General features: G+C 40.7%; 1 protein-coding gene across 3 annotated transcripts in view; it reads left to right on the top strand.

Moving 5' to 3' along the window:
• The window catches only part of heatr5a (HEAT repeat containing 5a), a 157,686-nt gene that overhangs the window by 38,769 nt on the left and 101,008 nt on the right, over positions 1–17,909 (top strand). For 2 of the 3 annotated variants that reach the window (XM_039742072.1, XM_039742070.1), the window contains exons 6-10: positions 4,033–4,204; positions 7,063–7,220; positions 14,212–14,461; positions 15,821–15,976; positions 17,294–17,544. In XM_039742072.1, coding sequence (XP_039598006.1) covers positions 4,033–4,204; positions 7,063–7,220; positions 14,212–14,461; positions 15,821–15,976; positions 17,294–17,544 — 987 coding nt within the window. Of the gene's footprint in view, positions 1–4,032; positions 4,205–7,062; positions 7,221–7,849; positions 7,898–14,211; positions 14,462–15,820; positions 15,977–17,293; positions 17,545–17,909 lie in introns of all 3 variants that reach the window. The other variant, XM_039742071.1, reaches the window with a different exon arrangement.

The raw sequence follows: 17,909 nt of genomic DNA, 5'->3' as shown, positions 1-17,909 counted from the left end.
TACAATACCTGAAAGTAAAGAAAGGTGAAGGTCTCATTAATGTTAATCTGCTCAGGTCCACAAAACATTTTAACAGTGTGCTTTTAGAAAAGAGAAAATCAACAATTTCGGAAATGTCTACTAATGCACCACGAGAGCAGCAACAAGCCACACAATTAAAAAACGGGTTTAATTAATGGCAAGAATTGGCACCTCATTAAGCAGCTGCTTGGACTGAAATTGTTTGGAGTTTGAGGCCCTCACTTAGCTAGACTTCTTTTGGCTCCCTCTCTTCACATTTCATTTTTTTTTGGGTGGCTTTTAAGGAAAGAAATGAAGCAATTCAGAGGAACGATGAAGAAATTCAGAGGTGCAAATCTTAAAAAAAGCAATTCAATTAAAATGAATTAGCAGCACAAACAGGGCACTCAATTATAAAAGGTTAGAATGAAAACCTGCAGCCATGGTGGTCCTCCAGGACTGGACTTGGCGACCCCTGTTCTAGAAAGTCCTCTATCTCCCTTTAGAAATAACACTTTCTATGAGATCCTATACCATTAAACTGTTTAGCAAATCTGGTTTCATTGTCCAACCCGCTATATCCTAACACAGGGTCACGGGGGTCTGCTGGAGCCAATCCCAGCCAGCACAGGGTACAGGAACAAACCCCGAGCAGGGCGCCATCCCACCGCAGAGCGAACACACACACACACACCAAGCACACACATTAGGGACAATTTAGGATCACCAATGCACCAAACTTGCATGTCTTTGGACTGTGGGAGGAAACCCACGCAGACACGAGGAGAACATGCAAACTCCATGCAGGGAGGACCCGGCAAGCGAACCCAGGGCTCCTTGCTGCAAGGCAGCAGCGCTGTCACTGCGCCACCTTGTTGCAAATGAGCTTTCTCAGCACAAAATGTTGTTGGAACTTATGGCCTTCAAACTGTATGGAATAACAAGGGTGAGGAGTACAATGAAAAATACATGGTACCCCCAGTAAAGCATGGCGGTGTTCTTCTGATGGGTTGTATGGGTGTTACAGGTATCGGGGAATTACACTTCATTGATGGCATGCCAAATACTGAAGGAGAAAATGCTACCATCTCTCTGTGCCCTGGGTTGCTGGACACTCCTTCCACATAGTAATGACATCCAAGGCCACTACTACATTACTTAGGACGAACAGGGTGAAAGTGATTCTGTGGCCAAGCACGCCAGTCGACCTCAACCCAACAGAACACGTGAAGCTAAGCATCACATGGAATAACCTTCATTTCGAAAAAAAATAGCAGGCTAATGGGTTTCTTAAGAAAGCCTTTTTGTTTTGGCTATTTATGTGTCCATTACTGATATTTAGAAACGGCAATACCTTGTAATCCAGAGGAGGACAGTTGACTTGTCCCTTAGCTGATCTGGACAGAATTCTGTGATCATCCAGCACAGTTGTCTTCCATGGTTGTCCAGACCTACTGGTGTTTTTGAGCTCACCAGTGTGTTCCGTCTTTTTTAGAATCTACCAGATGGTTGATTTGAGCACTCCTCGTGTTTCTGCTCCCTCTCTCTCTCTTTGATGGCTTTATTTTCTCAGCCTAATGATGGCTTGTTTTTACTTGCATGGTCAGCTCTTTGGACCTCATACTGAGAGTTCACATTGACAGTTTCCAAATGCAAATTCCACACTTTGGATCAACTGCAGACCTTCTGCCTGCTTAATAGTTCATGAAATAATGAGGGATCTGCTCACACCTGGCTATGGAAGAACCTGTCAGTCAAATGTCCAAATACTTCTGAGCCCCTGGAAATGGGAGACCATGTATACAAATGGCTGTGTTTCCTAAGTGGCTTATATGATATTTCATTTTAAATGAGTGCTGAAGGCCTACACTTCAATCGTGTCATTATTTCTTCATTTCAGATCCATTGTGGTGGCGTGTAGAGGCAAAATTATGAAAATCGGAGGAATTTCAGAATTTAAGGTCTATTTAAACACCAAACAAAATAAATGTTACACATTTTTCATATAATTTAGTAATAATAGTAGGTTCTCCCACATCTTTTAAGAACAAGCTGAATGGCGTATTCAGCTTTTCCCTTTTAGCTGTACAGTGGAGCCTGATGCACTTCATGATCTGCTTTGGTTAGTTATTCAAGTCTGTACATTTTTTTTTTTTTTTTTAATTGTCCCTTAGCTGATTTGGAAATCAATTAAAAGTATTTTTGTCTTCTTCCTTTGCTGAGTGTCATTAGAAATTGATACTGCAAATATGTAAAAAAAATATTTCTGAAGGTCAGTGAAATACAAGCTTGCCACTGGCTCTTGAATATGCACATTGAATATTTTTGAATTCACTATTGGAGAAAAAAAAGAAAAGGTCAGGATAAAAAAAAAACATATAGTAGATAATAAAACACATTAGTTAGCATTAAAAAAAAATCTATTTAAGCATTGCATAATTCTAATTTATGGTTACTGGAGGCGGCACAGGGGCATAGTGGTAGCGCTGCTGCCTCGCAGTAAGGAGACCAGAGTTTGCCTTCCCCGGTGCTCCCTGCTTGTAGTTTGCGTGTTCCCTCCGTGTCTGTGTGGGTTTCTTCCCAAAGTCCAAAGACATGCAGGTTAGGTGGATTGGTGATAACAAATAGGCCCTACTGTGTGGTTGGCATGTGTGTGTTTGCTCTGTGATGGACTGTTTGTTCCTGCCTTGTTCCCTGTGCTAGCTGAGATAGACTTCAGCACCCCCTGCAACCCTTTTCAAGATTAAGCAGGTTAGAAAATGACAGATGATGACTGAAAAAAGTAGATCAGTGTAGAGCTGTCAGATTTGCCAAAGTAATGTTTGAATATTCCAATTAAAAATAAGTAAATAATTGAAAATTATATTACCAGTAATGGCGCACTGCACGTCTTGACTTATAGTTTTCATTCTCTCTCTCTGCACGTTGAGCATTGGGGTGATGTGCTTGCTCCTTCCTGAGCAGCTCTTCTTTTCTCCACTCTAGTGGCCTGCTTCTTCTCCTCTTTCATCGGCATCTTTTCGCGTTTAGACTGATTAAGTCAGTTTTTGTGTTGCAATTTTTAAGCTGGCACTTAAGTCTTCTGCCTCAAGAATTATTTGATATGTGGAGGGGTAGGGGAAGTGCCCATTGCTGAGAGTTGATTCTACAATAAAATAAAAATGAAAAGAGTAATAATTCATCACCCCAAAAGCAGACAGTAGAGGTCACATAGTATTTGTGTACCAAATTTCAGGTGAATCAGTCGAACGGTTTGCAAGCTGCAGACAGGCGTTTTAAAATCCTGCACAGACAAATGAAGAGCCATGGTAGCGTATTATATATAAAGACCAGTAACGGTGTGCAGTAAATACACTTGACGTGAGCATTCCTAGTTTTCATACTCTTTCTCTGTCTCTGTTTAGCATTCGTTTGCTCAGAGGTTGATGACACTTGCTGCTTCCTGAGCAGCTCTTCTTTTCTCCACCCTAGCAGCCCGCTTCTTCTCTTCTTTTGTCGGCATCTTTCCGCGTTAAAACTGATAGTTTTTGTGTTGCAATTACTTAGTATGTTTTCTTTAAGTTTTCACTTAAGCTGGCACTTACGGTAAGTCTTTAATCCTCCCGTTATGGCCTCCTGGCTGTGTAGGTATTCATCTCCAATCCCACTTGGGATACCAGCCCCTCCAGTCCGACTCTTACAGTGTACATACCTGTCGAAATGGTGCTGCTCTTCAACCTTTATATAGTTTTGAGAACATATCAAAGAAATATCCGATATAGCACTTTGGGTTAAAATAGTCATAATATCAATGCAGTTATATTTAGTCAAATATAAGCAAAATTGAGATGTCTTTTAGTTTTGTAGTAGTTTTTTATTTAATAAAATATTTAAGTGAAGATACAGTAAGAATCAGTGTTATACAATTACAGAAAAATTCCTAGCTAACTGTCATCCACCCTTCTTAGTCTTTCAGTTGCTTTATATTTCAATGTTTTATGACCCCTTACACATTTGACATGGTTTCCCTTTTTTATTTTAATTTTTTTCCAGTGTCTGTTGGAGCTTCAGAAAGAAGCAATATTTATGTGGAGTACAGAACTTGAGAATGTGGCCACGTTGTGCTTTAAGGCTTTTGAAGGCTCAAATTACGAAGTGCGTGTTGCAGTTTCAGAACTCCTAGGCACAGTTCTTGCTACAGCGGTGATGCCTAAGCAAGTTGTAGGTAAGTTGTAAGTCACTGCTTGCCGATAATATTAATTTGTTGTGATACATTTTTGAGTTTAATATTTGTATTGCAGCACTGGGGCATAAAATACGTACTATTCCAAATTGTTAGCAAAATCCTTTAAACTATGATTGGTCTGAAAATAGATGACACTGTGTTTTATCGTATAAAGTCTTATGGTGATCCTATTTTCCACTTTTATACTCTTTATTGTGTATACCTTTTGGAGTAAAGGTTAGGGGTGTTTAGGCCCCGTATACCGCAACAAAAAAGGTCAAACAATTGCCACAAATCATTAGACAAAGGAATGGGTGGATGGACATTTTAAAGAGCCGGACCGGAAATTAAGAACATGGAATGCTGGGAAGGCTTGGTGGTGGACAGGTATCAGACGTCATCAGTGGGGGACCAGAGGAGAGAAAGGGACCCGGAAATGTCATTCTCTTGGGTGTCCGGATAGAATCATGGCAGCGGTGCTTTGTCTTTTCTACAGAGAGAGAGAGAGAGGTTAGTACCCCGCCATTGTCCCCTGGCATGACTTGTCGCGATGCACTTTGGGTCCTTAAGCTGCTCCCCATGCGCACGTGTGTGACATCCTTTATAAAATGTCTTAAATTCCATACACTTAGCACTCTGTGATCAGGTACTTTAGTACTTCTTCCCCACTTTTCTTCTACATCTGTAACCTCAGACAATTAGGCAGAGTAAAGAAATGGATAAAAGTTAAGTCACACATTTAATTTTATATTGATAAAATGCCCAAAAATATTAAGGAAGCGAAATACTATATTAATATTGGCAAGCCATACCCTTAGAGCATAAGTAGCAGCGTATCTTGCGTCCATAGGCGGCTGTCGGCTTATCTTCAGGCTAGCTTGCTATGCTAGCACCTGGCCTTTGAATGGAGTATTGAAAGACGCTGTATGGCTGACGAGATGCAGTTGTCTTTATCATGGTCTTCATGATGAGAGAGAGCTAAAGGGAATGTGACCAACTTTATACCATCCTTACCACAAAACACAAACCAGTGGGATGTCATAGTTCAGAATGGCCTCTCGTTCAAAACTAATCATAAACAGGCATACTTCAGACCAGCAGAATTAGATTATCTGCCCTTTCCTGGCCCAGTTACCAATGAAAGCACTCGGGAACAACTCATCCAACTGTTGCTTTGTTTAGTCCGTTTATGGCCTTCCTGCGGTGGATGGCTTATAGGCTCAAAGTCCAAATACAGTCACCCTTGCCAAACTGATGTGATCCTCCATTTCTCTTATCGTAAATTTCACATCCTGAGTCAGTCCTAAAGGCCGGGGGATGCTGGGGGCAATTGGTTAGTTAGGTGAACATCAAAGCACCACTGTGGTCATCGAAGGAAAACATGCCTGCTGAAATACTATCCAATATCACATTTGCTTTGTCTAGTATTCAAATAAAGACATATAAAATATTTATCAGCTTACATGCTAGAGTTCACTCTACCACATAGGGGATAATTTTTAAATAAATATACACTAAGGCAGGGGTCCTCAATCACTGTCCTGGAGGGCGGCAAACCCGGTTGCTTAATTAAGAAGCAATGCTTGCCAATAATTTAATTTTTTGGCCTGTCAGTGCTTTTTAACTCTGCTATATCAGGTCATTCTCATATCCTGGATTTTCTTCCCCTTTCTAAGGATATCATCCAAATAATTTGAAGGCTAAAATGGATGAATAATTCTCAGTCCTTCACTTTTTTCTCTTCACTTTCCTTCCAAGTCTTTAATTAAACCCAATATTGCATGATAAATACACAGAAGTGTAAATGGTAACAAGCTAAATGGAGAAATGCTGGTCTCTTTTGTCATTTGCATGTTATTGTTAATTAGGAGCCATTAAAAAAACGAGAATGTAGCTGTTTATGACTAAAATAAGCAATAAGCATTCAAAATGTTAACGAGTGAGACAATTAAAGTGAAGCAATAAGTGCTTCTTATTAAGCAATTGGGTTGGAGCAAAAAACCTGCAGCCACAGTGGCCCACCAGGACCGTGATTGAGGACCCCTGTACTATGGTGTTAATTATTCTCTGAAATATAACATTTTTAATTTTACAAACCTGGAATGATCAATGGCTGGTTTTAAAATGGTGAACTGCACTGCAGGACGTGTATCTGGCCATATGTGAGTGCAATAGACTCCACGTCCTTATTGGGTTCAAAAAAAAAAATCTGAAAATTGCTAAAAAGTTATTTTTTTTTTTTTTTTTTAAATAATGTACTAGTTAGTTAGTACAAGCTTGTTGATTCGGTGGGCCTCTCTTGAAGTGATGTTACTAGCCCAGCACACCACACTGGCTATCAGAGAGTTGTAGAAGATGTTGAGAATGTCTCTTCCCACATTAAAGAGAAAAGAGCCCACTCTGCCCTTTCTTCAGCCCAGTTAGATAATAAGCCTGCCCGCAATAGGATGTCTCGAGTCCACTTTAGAGCTGATTTCTGTGGCTCTAAGAACTCATTGAAATGTTATGTTTATGTAGTGCGATGGAAAGATTTTGGTGGAGCCAGATTACCACCGTCATGATCTGTGCTGAGCTTTGTGATTGGGCCTACAAACTTTAATTTCATTTCGTTTATCACTTCATCAAACAAAGGAATCCATGAAGTAGGAGACAAAATGTAAAGACAATCCTTACATAGGCTTATGATAATCTGCCTGCTGTGCTTTAGAGTTTTGAGACGTCTACCTTTATGTAATGAATATTTAAGTAAAACACTGAGATCTTTTTGTGTTTGAATCTTGTACTCTGCTATGTCATGGCTAGTGATGTTTTAAAAGTTCATCCTTTGCCCTTCACTCACATTTTTATGTATTTTTAAGCTCCAAGGCAAAGTTTCAAAAGAAGTTCCCTTGAAGAAGTCATGGATCTTTTAGCTTCTGGTTTTCTTCGAGGGGGATCTGGATTTCTTCGAGCCAGCGGGGAAATGTTAATGGGATCAAGCTCTGTCAGCAGAGACCTTAAAGTTGGAATCACTCAGGTCAGTCTGTAAACATCACTCCATCCATCCATTTTCTAACCCGCTGAATCCGGTCTGTAAACATATCTTCTTATATAATACAGTACCGTGGCTGTCCGTTTGCCTGTCCAGGATTTTAAATCACCAGTAGCTCACAAACTGTTTGAACTATTGACCTGAAATTTGGTACACACAAACTACATGACGTCTACTATCCACTTTCGGGGTGATGGTTGACCTCCAAAGTTATTCCTCTTTTTATTTTACTGTAGAATCAACTCTCGATAGTGGGCAGCCGTGCTGTGCATGCGTACAGGTGCCGTCCCCTTCGCTGTCACTTCCCCTACCTCTTCATATCTTAAATAAGTGTTCAATCTGCCTCAAGAATGAAGTGCCAGCTTAAGTGAAAAATTAAGAAAAACGCATTAAATAATTGCAACACAACCACGGGCTTAATCAGTTTTAACGTGAAAAGATGCCGACAGAAGAAGAGAAGAAGCGGGTCGCTAGGGTGGAGATAAGAGCTGGTCAGGTAGCAGCAAGTGCATCAACCTCTGAGCAAACAAATGCTAAACTTACAGAGAAAGACGATAAAAAGTACAAGTCAAGTGTAAGGTGCAGTGTGCCGATACTGGTAATATAATAAATAAATGGGATCAAGCTCTGTCAGCAGAGACCTTAAAGTTGGAATCACTCAGGTCAGTCTGTAAACATATCTTCTTATATAATACGCTACCATGGCTGTCCGTTTGTCTGTCCAGGATTTTAAATCACCAGTAGCTCACAAACCGTTTGAACTATTGACCTGAAATTTGGTACACATATACTACATGACGTCTACTATCCACTTTCGGGGTGATGGTTGACCTCCAAAGTTATTTCTCTTATTTATATTTTAGTGTAGAAGCAACTCTCGGCAGCGGCAGGGGCCGTTCTCATTCCCTACCATCTTTACCGTCACTTCCCCTACCTGTTCATATCTTCAATAATTCTTAAGTCTTCTAAGTGAAAAACTAAGGAAAACTTACTAAGTACTAAGTAATTGTAACACAGACACTTCATCAGTTTTAACGTGAAAAGATGCTGACGAAAGAAGAGAAGAAGCGGTCCGCGGGGGGGGGGAGCCAATACCCCTCTCCCCCAACCTGATTTTGCTATAAATTGCCTTTGATTCTTGTCTTCTTATATAATACGCTACTGTGGCTGTCCGTTTGTCTGTCCAGGATTTTAAATCACCTGTAGCTTGCAAACCAATTGACCTGGACTTTGGTACACATATACTATGTGACGTCTGCTGTCCACTTTCGGGGTGATGATTTTTCTTTCTCTTTTTTTTTTTTTTGTTATTTTATTGTAGAATCAACTCTGGCAGCGGCCAGCAGGGTGGTGGTGCAGTGCTTGTGTATGGGCATGGCTCTCATCCCTACCACATTTGCCATCACTTCCCCTACATCTTCATATCTTCAATCATTCTTGAGGCTGATTGAACACTTGAGTGAAAAATTAAGGAAAACGTACTAAAGTAGCTGCAACACAAACACTGACTTAATCATTATAAACGTGAAAAGATGCCGACCAAAGGAGAGAAGAGGTGGGCAGCTAGGGTGGAGATAAGAGCTGCTCTGGAAGCAGCAAGCGCATCAACCTCTGAGCAAACGAATGGTAAACGTACAGAGAAAGAGGAGGAAAACTAGGAAGTCAAGTCAAGTGGATTCACTGCACGTTATCGTTATAGCAGTGCGCCATTACTGGTTATATATGTAGATGCAAGCAGTTCTATCAGTGGCTTCTTTGAATTTATTTTTAATCAAAATTTTAGATTTGTTTTGGTGTATTTTTTTAATAAACCAAAATTGCTAAATGAGATTCTTACCCACAAATCATATTAAGGGTGTTGTCTTACTTGCATTTTGGGAAAATAGATGCATGTAAATGCAAATAACCTGCATGTCATTAGACTGTGGGAGGAAACCCACACACAGACACAGGGAGAACATGCAAACTCCACGCAGGGAGGACCTGGGAAGCAAACCTGGGTCTCCTAACTGCGAGGCAGCAGCGCTACCACTGCACCACCGTGCTGCCTTGCTAAACTCATATTCCAGATTTTAGGTGCATAACAGCAGAAGGCCGCCCGCCTCACCACTTCTTTTAAGTTTAGCTCTTGGGATTATAAGGTAAGCTTGTTATACTCTCTAATCATAATATTGGAAAATGCCGATGTGTTGCACGTTGATTATTACATGCAAGAAACACCCCCATCATACTGCATGACGTTTTCAAGATTTTCAGCTGCAGGCTTTATTTGTATTCCTAAGCTAATTGGGGGCAGTCGCAGCACATTTCCATGAGCTTCAGTTGTGTACTTTGACACCCTAAGTGACTCAGTCAGACTGGCCTGTGAGCCATCCCAGTGGAATTTAAAATCAGAAGATTATTCAGTTTGCTAATGTAATTTGCTTAGCTAAAGGCTGCTGTGTTCCTGAAGCTAATTATACACTTTATATATATATATATATATATATATAGTTAAGGTTAAGTTAACTGGGTCTCTGCTTCAACAGCATAATCAATAATTTGTTCCCTAGGGCCAATGTCACATTACGTGGCTTCTAATCGTTGGGGATATCAGTCTTGCCAACTGCAGTTACTGATCTCATTGCTTACATGACTGCAGATGGCTGAGTCTGTCACATTTACTTTCTGCGTACCGAGCTTTCAGCCCAGTCATGACCACCAGTCATGTGCTGGCACTCTATGAAGGGTTAACAAGTTTGGCTAGTTGAGCCTCAGTCACGGCCCTTTTGTTTTCTTTGTTTCCATTCTGTTGTGTGTAAAACACAAGACATTAGACACATGAGTTTCTCTTCTGCTTGTCAGGTCCTAAACACCTGCATTCCTTATCGCTGTTTTACAATTCTGGATGAGCATTCATTATTTGATTTTCACAGAGGGAGTCTTGGGCAAGTTGAAGCGAGTCACTGGGTATGACAGATTACACGGCCGGCCATCGTGGGACTGCTCTGCTAACTGTCTACATCTCAGTTAAATTACGTAAAGGAAGGCTGTAGCTGAAAATTGCTGGAAAAGTTGTATAATGTGATATGGCCTGTAGTTCAGGTTACTCTTGTGGGAAAGCTTCCCACTTTCTGTTACTTACAATTCGTATAAAGATGAAATTGAAAAAAAAATACTCAATTTTGTGACAGAAAATTGAGCCAAGAAAATATTTTATTGTAAAGTTTCATTTTTTTACTGTTTTATTGCAGTTGACGCTTATTGGAGCAGAGTGGGATCTTAGAGTAAATAGAACTTGCCTTTTTGAACTTTCATTCCACCCCGGCTATTAATTACTTTTTACATCCTGAGCTCAGTTTTCCTCCAATTGACAATCCTCTTCTATCTTCGAGTTGCTTACAGTGGTTATAAAACAATGATTCGCTCCATTGGACCTTGTTCACATTTTATTATTATATACCATAGGACCCGAGTGGATTGAATGTTTTTTTTACACACTGATCAACAGAAAAATACTCTTTAATGTCAAAGTGAAAGCAGATCTCTGCAATGTGGTGTAAATTAATTATAAATGTGAAGCACAAAGTAATAGGTGGCTTAAGTATTCACCCTTTTTAATCATCATTGATTTTAGAAGTCACATCATATCACCTATCTGTAGTCAAAGGGTTTTAATCGGCTGTAGTATAAACACACCTTATCTGGAAGGTCCGGGCATGGAGACAAGAAAACATCCATGTCACTGAATATCCAGTTAAATCCATCATGATGAAATGGAGTAAGTGTGATACAGCTATAAATCTATTAAGAGTACACCGTCTGCCAAAACTGAAGAAGAGGGATTGAGGGCGACCATCAAGAGACCTCTGAGAAGGAGTTACAAGCTACAGTGGATGAGATTAGAGAATCTGCTTACAACAACTTTTGCTTGGGTGCTTCACCACAGAGTTAAAAAAGAGAAAGCAAATGTTTAAAAACCTCTTCCTCCACCTCTTCTTCTTCTTTCAGCTCCTCCCGTTAGGGGTCACCACAGCGGATCATCTTCTTTCATCTCTTTCTGTCCTCGTCATCTTGCTCTGTCACACCCATCACCTGCATGTCCTCTCTCACCACATCTATACATTTTCTCTTAGGCCTTCCTCTTCTCCTCTTGCCTGGCAGTTCTATCCTTAGTACCCTTCTCCCAATATCCCCAGCACCTCTCCTCTGCACATGTCCAAACCAGCGCAATCTCCAATAAATAAAATAAAAGCTGAGATGTCCTGTGCAGATAGTGAGTTTGACAGAAGGTTATAGTGGTGCTACTGGGTAAAGAAACTTCAGCTTCCAGCAGTTCCTGCAGTGGCTCCGATTGGTCGTCTGCTGAGGGTGCAGGAGCTGCTGGGACAAGGAGGCCGGTTCTTCAGAGAGAAAAAAAAGTCTCTTGTTGTTTCATGTCTGGAGTTGCCAGTCTGTTTGTCTTCCCGTTTTACTACCTGTGTATTTTTGTTTTGTCCTGGATGATCTCCTATGCGTGTGTGTGGGCTGTCTGGTGTCTGCCTGCTGTGTGAGGACTGATTTGGATTCTGTGTTGGTCTTCGAAGAAAGGAGCGCTCCTGATCCCATCATTCATCATCTGATCCTTCCATTCACATGCAGCAGGCTGATCTCTAGAATATATTTCTCCATCTTTTCATTCCATCAGTTGCTGTTTTTCATAGGCTTCATTGTGTGTGGTTTTTGTTAGTGCTCTGTTATGATTGAATTTGTGTTTATTGTATATTGCTGTAAAGGGAACTGGGCTGGGATCGTTGTAGTTTGTATAGTTATATTCCGTTTATTATTATTTAATTCAGTGTTCTATTTCTGTTTTATTACCGGTTGCTTTTTTTGTCTCTGTGAGGAATTGTGTGAGAGTCTGGCTAAGGCTGGGTGAGTTCCTGAGATTTCCTCCGTAAAAATAAATAAATCGCTGTCAAAGGCGATTAGAATGTTAGCTGGGTTTTAGTCCGCTACAAGGTGCTATAGTCAGATGAGACCAAAATTGAGCTTTTTGTCCATCAGCTTAAGCGGCATGTTACACTCTACGTTCTCAAAAAACATACCATCGCTGCTGTGAAGCATGGTGGTGGCTGCATCAGGCTGTGGGGAGGCTTCTCTGTAGCAGACCCTTAGAAAGCCTGTGAGGGGAGAATGATGCTGGAAAGTATGAGAAAACGCTGAGGGAAAACCTGATGTAGCCTCCAAGAGACCTAAAGCTGAAGCAATACAGGAATGGCTTCAAAATAACAGTGTTAACAACAATGACAATGGCCTGGAGAGGCCGAGTCAGAGTCCAATTCTTAATCCAACTGTGGATTTGTGACTGGACTTGAAAAAGGCAGTTCGCCCAGAATCGTCATGACACATCTGACAGAGCTTGAGCAGTTTTGCAAAGAAGGGGGAAAAATGTCAGAGCTGATTGAAAGAGACCAGTGCACACAGACTCGAGACCGTCATGACTGCCAAAGGAGCTTCAGCTAAATCCAGGCTTGAAAGGGGTGAATGCTTCTGCAGTCAATTTAGTGTTTTACATTTGTAATTTAGGCCTGTTTGCAGATATCTGTTACGATTGATAGATAGTTACTTTATTAATACTCCAGCAGCAGAATACTGATAAAAAGCAATATTAAATTAAAGATTGATAACAATGCAGGTATAACAGACCATAACTTTGTATAATGTTAACGTTTACCCCCCGCCCCCCGAGTGGAGCTGAAGAGTCGCATAGTGTGGGGTCTCCTCAGTCTGTCAGTGCAGCAGGACGGTGACAGCAGTCTGTCTCTGAAGCTGCTCCTCTGTCTGGAGATGATCCTGTTCAGTGGATTCTCCATGATTGACCGGAGTCTGCTCAGCGCCCGTTGCTCTGCCACGGATGTCAAACTGTCCAGCTCCGTGTCTACAATAGAGCCTGCCTTCCTCACCTGTTTGTCCAGACGTGAGGCGTCCCTCTTCTTTATGCTGCCTCCCAGCACACCACTGCGTAGAAGAGGGCGCTCGGCACAACCATCTGACAGAACATCTGCAGCATCTTATTGCAGATGTTGAAAGACGCCGACCTTCTAAGGAAGTATATTCGTCTCTGTCCTCTCTTGCACAGAGCATCAGTATTGGTAGTCCAGTCCAGTTTATCATCCAGCTGCAGTCCCAGGTATTTATAGGTCTGTACCCTCTGCACAGTCACCTCTGATGATCACGGGGTCCATGAGGGGCCTGGGCCTCCTAAGATCCACCACCAGCTCCTTAGTTTTGCTGGTGTTCAGGTGTAGGTGGTTTGAGTCGCACCATTTAACAAAGTCCTTGATTAGGTTCCTATACTCCTCCTCCTGCCCACTCCTGATGCAGCCCACCATAGCAGTGTCGTCAGTGAAGTCTTGCACGTGGCAGGACTCCAAGTTGTATTGGAAGTCAAATGTATGTTGGCTGAACAGGAGAAAGTCCAGTCCCCTGTGGCGCTCCTGTGCTGCTGACCACAATGTCAGACCTGCAGTTCCCGAGACGCACTTACTGAGGTCTGTCTGTAAGATAGTCCACGATCCATGGCATCAGGTATGAATTTACTCCCATCTCTGGCAGCTTGTCCCTGAGGTGCTGAGGTTGGATGGTGTTGAAGGCGCTAGAGAAGTCCAGAAACAGAATTCTTACTGCACCACTGCCTCTGTCCAAGTGGGAGAAGGATCAGTGTAGCATGCAGATGATGGCATCCTCCGCTCCCACCTTCTCCTGGTATGTTACCTGTGACATTAAGGATCAGCATCAACAAAGCCAAAATAAATCCACTCTGACTCCATGTTGTATAATGATAAAATGTGAAGACTCCCAAACGGGTGAAGACTTTTATAGGCCCTGCACTTTTCCTTGTTTTGTGTTTTAGATTTTATTCATTTCAGATTAATCAATTTTAGCTTTTCGGTGTTACAAATCTGTGAACAAATTGTTGTACAATTTAACTTTGTAAATTATTGTATTATTTTAGGCTTGTGTTGTGTTCGTCTGCAGTCTCGGTGGTCAGTGGCTGGAACGGAATTTTTCTGCTTTTCTGGTGCACATCCTGGAACTCGTTTCTCATCCCAAGGCCTGTCAGACGCAAGCTGATGCGATCTGTTGTCGTCGCTGCATTTCTTTTATTCTCAGAGCAACCGTCGGTGGCCTCCTTGGCGAGAAAGCTCAAACTGCAGCTGCCAAAGAAATATGCCTGGCTGTGGGCAAGCAAAACAAAGCTGTAGGTAAGGTGCAAATCAGAATTTCTTTTTAACATATTAAGATTTCCCAAAAAACAAAAAATCACTAATCAGTGCAGGGCCAAGATTAAATTGGTTATATATCTCCAGCCATGTGAAGTTAGTTTTTGTAACCATATACATAACAAATAACCCTAACCCTAATTTAGCTAAAAAAAAAAAAGTAATGTTACATGTTTGATTTAGTATAAAGAGGAAAACAAATTTTCTTGCCGATTGTCCTGTTTATTATTATTATTATTATTATTATTATTATGATGGATGACTGGCAGGCAGTGAGGCATAGTGTTTAAAGCTTTGGACTGCAGTCCCTGAGGTTGTGGGTTCAAATCCCATTGCTGACACTGTTTGACCATCAGCAAGTCGCCTCACCTGCCTTTACTCAAGCTGGTACAAAGAAAACACATGTGACCAGTTGCATCTCTCAAGTGTTGTAAGCAGCCTTGAATTGATTTGTTGTTGATGGTTCTTTAATGTACAGTATGTAAAAACATAATCATTGTTTTTTGGTTTGTTCCTCATCCCCATATCTGAGTATACGAGAAAGTCCAGGCGAGATCACTCCTAACTGCTTACTGTTTTGTGTGCTTATTCCAGAGTGTATGTGAGTAAACATATCAATTGGCGTTGCCCCTTCTCTCCCGAATCCATTTTGTGTTTATGAAGCAAATTAAATACAATAGATGAATGGAGTCTGTGCTGCTTGTGGTTTTTTGACAGCATGTGTTTGTTCATCCATCCATAATTTTAACCAGTTTGTTGCACTGAAGTAATCAGCCTGTCAAACTGTGTGTTTATGTGTTTGCAAGTAGATGAACAGATCTTCAAATGAATGTTTATCATGAAAATCCTTTTGGGCACACCTCAAATCCTAGATCTTCTCTGCCCTGTGCAGATACTTTTTAATGTGGACCCACACTATAATGTTTCATTTTTTTTCCACGTGTTCTATAATGGCACTTGTGGTGTACAGCCCATACTTAATTCTCTATCGTGCTACTCTATCAGTTCTGTTCAGCGTACACTTGATTCTCTATATTCTGCTACTGTAGCATTTCTGTTGCAGCATCCGCCTCGCCGCCTGATCCAACTGATACACTTAGACCTCAGCGCTAAAATAGGTTCTATAATCTTCTGTTTATGTTCAAAGTAGTAATATTAACTTATTATATGCCAAAGCGAAAGCAAATCAGGATGTGGCAAAGATCTTCTCTGCTATAATTATACAGTATGTCTTTGTTGAGTGACATGCCACTTTTATGCGTGCTTTTTGATATTTTATGCTTTTTACTATTCTATACTGATGCTTATTTTCATCCCTTGTTTTTATCTGATCTTGACTAGATGCAGCAATGACCGACAGCAACATCGAGATGCGAGTTGGCACAACAGATGTCACTGCAAGTCAGCATGTTCTTGTTTGTGCACTGCAGGAGCTTGGCAGCATTATTCTCGGTTTAGGGACGGCAGCCTCTCCCCTGCTACAGGACACAAGCATAGGTAAGTCTTAGAAGAAACGTGTTTTAGTGCTTGATCACACGACATTGTGTTTGGTGTGCTTTCTATTATTCTTTCTTTTAATAAGTTCCCTTTAAAAAGTGCCTCACTAAAGGTGTCACGTTAAGCACCACTCTAAATGCCCAAATAGCATGCCATAAAATGGCAGAACTGGTGTGCCATGTTCCTGCTATATGCTTGCATTATTTCATTATTTTTCTCTTTTGTTTTGAGCCTCTTTATTCGTCTTGCCCATCTACACTATTATAAATACAATGGGAGAAAAATTGAGGGAACAAAATCAGTCAGCATTCCGAAGCTTTAGTTGTCGGCCGTTTATCGACGTAATGGTTGTGATGTTGTGGTTAAACAGAATGATACAGCATTGTCTTCTTTTTCTGCAGCAGACTCTGCTTCGGTTACGTCTCGTGAAATTTAGTAGCTCGCTGTCCTTTTTCATCTCAAGTTCCCAGAATACGAGTCAATAATCTTTTTAAAGACAACCTTGTTATCTAATAACATGATAGCTGAATTGTGTTTTCATAGAGTCTTGGGATTAATAATATTTCTCCAAGCTGTTGTTTACAGAAAGTAAAAGAAATAATTGTATTTAAATAAATTAAAATTCGGGGATAGCAAGTATTCACTGTTTCTTTCATCTAATTACCGCTCCTTACGCAAATGATGTCCATTCCTCCTCAGTAGAAAAGAATCTGCAAACAGATGGTTGCTTCTCTACCTGTTTACCAGTGATTCTGCCCAATATTTAACTGTGGGATACTCAAAGAAATGAAAAATGTTCCCAGGGTTGCATCCATGGATCCATAGCTGCATCTCATGACAGTAAATGTTAAAGTCTGTGAGTTAATTAAGAAGATGTTATATGCATGCATATATTTGATAGGTGATATGCAAAATGAGTTTTACCTCTACTATTTTTTTTTTTCTTCTTTCTTTTTAAATACCCTGGGCCTGGTAGTGGAAACATACAATCTACTGTACACTTAAATTTCACAAACTGTTTGTTTAATGTAAATTGAGATTTTGGATAAGTGGCACATACGTATTAACTTATCATTGTCGTTCTATTGTGTTTTTTTTTTTCATTCTATTTCACGCCTTTTGAGGTGGCTTTGAAGCCTTAAGTGTTTATATGTAATGCAGTCAGACTTTAAATGTCCCCATTCATAATCTTAAAGCTACTGAATATTGGATCAAATCAAATTCATAAACGTTTTTGAAGCTTTGGTTCTCTTACCAGCACTCCGAGTTGCTTAAATCATTTACAAACTTTCTTGACATGCGTTCCTTTACTTTCAGGTGTGCTGGATACCGTAGTTTCTGTGCTGCTCCATCCTAGTGTTTCTGCCCGCCTAGCAGCCGCTTGGTGCTTGCGCTGCATCGCTGTGGCCCTTCCATCTCAGGTATCGGTTCTTCTGGATCGCTGTTCGGAGCGGCTGAGTGCTCTCAAGTCCTCCCTTGAAGCTGTGGCCGGATATGGTGCTGCTGTTGCCGCCCTGTTAGAAGCAGCACAACACTCCTCATTAGGGATACCTCATGGGAAAGGCAAGGTAAGAGTTTGCTGTTGCTGGAGTACATGCAGGTCTTGGGTTAAGTGCTACCTGTAGCTCTTATTACTGGCAAGTCTGGCCAGAATTAGGGAGTTTATTAAGAAATAAATACATTTTAGAGCTTTTGCTTATACACATCCATTTATTAAATCTTCTGTATCTCTCTCTCTGAAACTCTTTTTTGCCTGTAACACAATCCTATAGAAATGAGATTAGTCTGCAGAGAAACTGTTTAGCCTTACAAGAAGGTGATATATATACTGTGGTATAATACTGTATATATGATTAAACATTTTATAATGCTATTTATAGGATTACATTTTTGTGTGTACATTAGGTTTTTGAAAAAAAAAATCATATATGTT

This window comes from Polypterus senegalus, chromosome 18 (genome assembly GCF_016835505.1).
Source record: "Polypterus senegalus isolate Bchr_013 chromosome 18, ASM1683550v1, whole genome shotgun sequence".
NCBI lineage: Eukaryota > Metazoa > Chordata > Cladistia > Polypteriformes > Polypteridae > Polypterus > Polypterus senegalus.
Note: the sequence above shows the minus strand (reverse complement) of the source record. Positions and strands in the feature narration are given on the sequence as shown.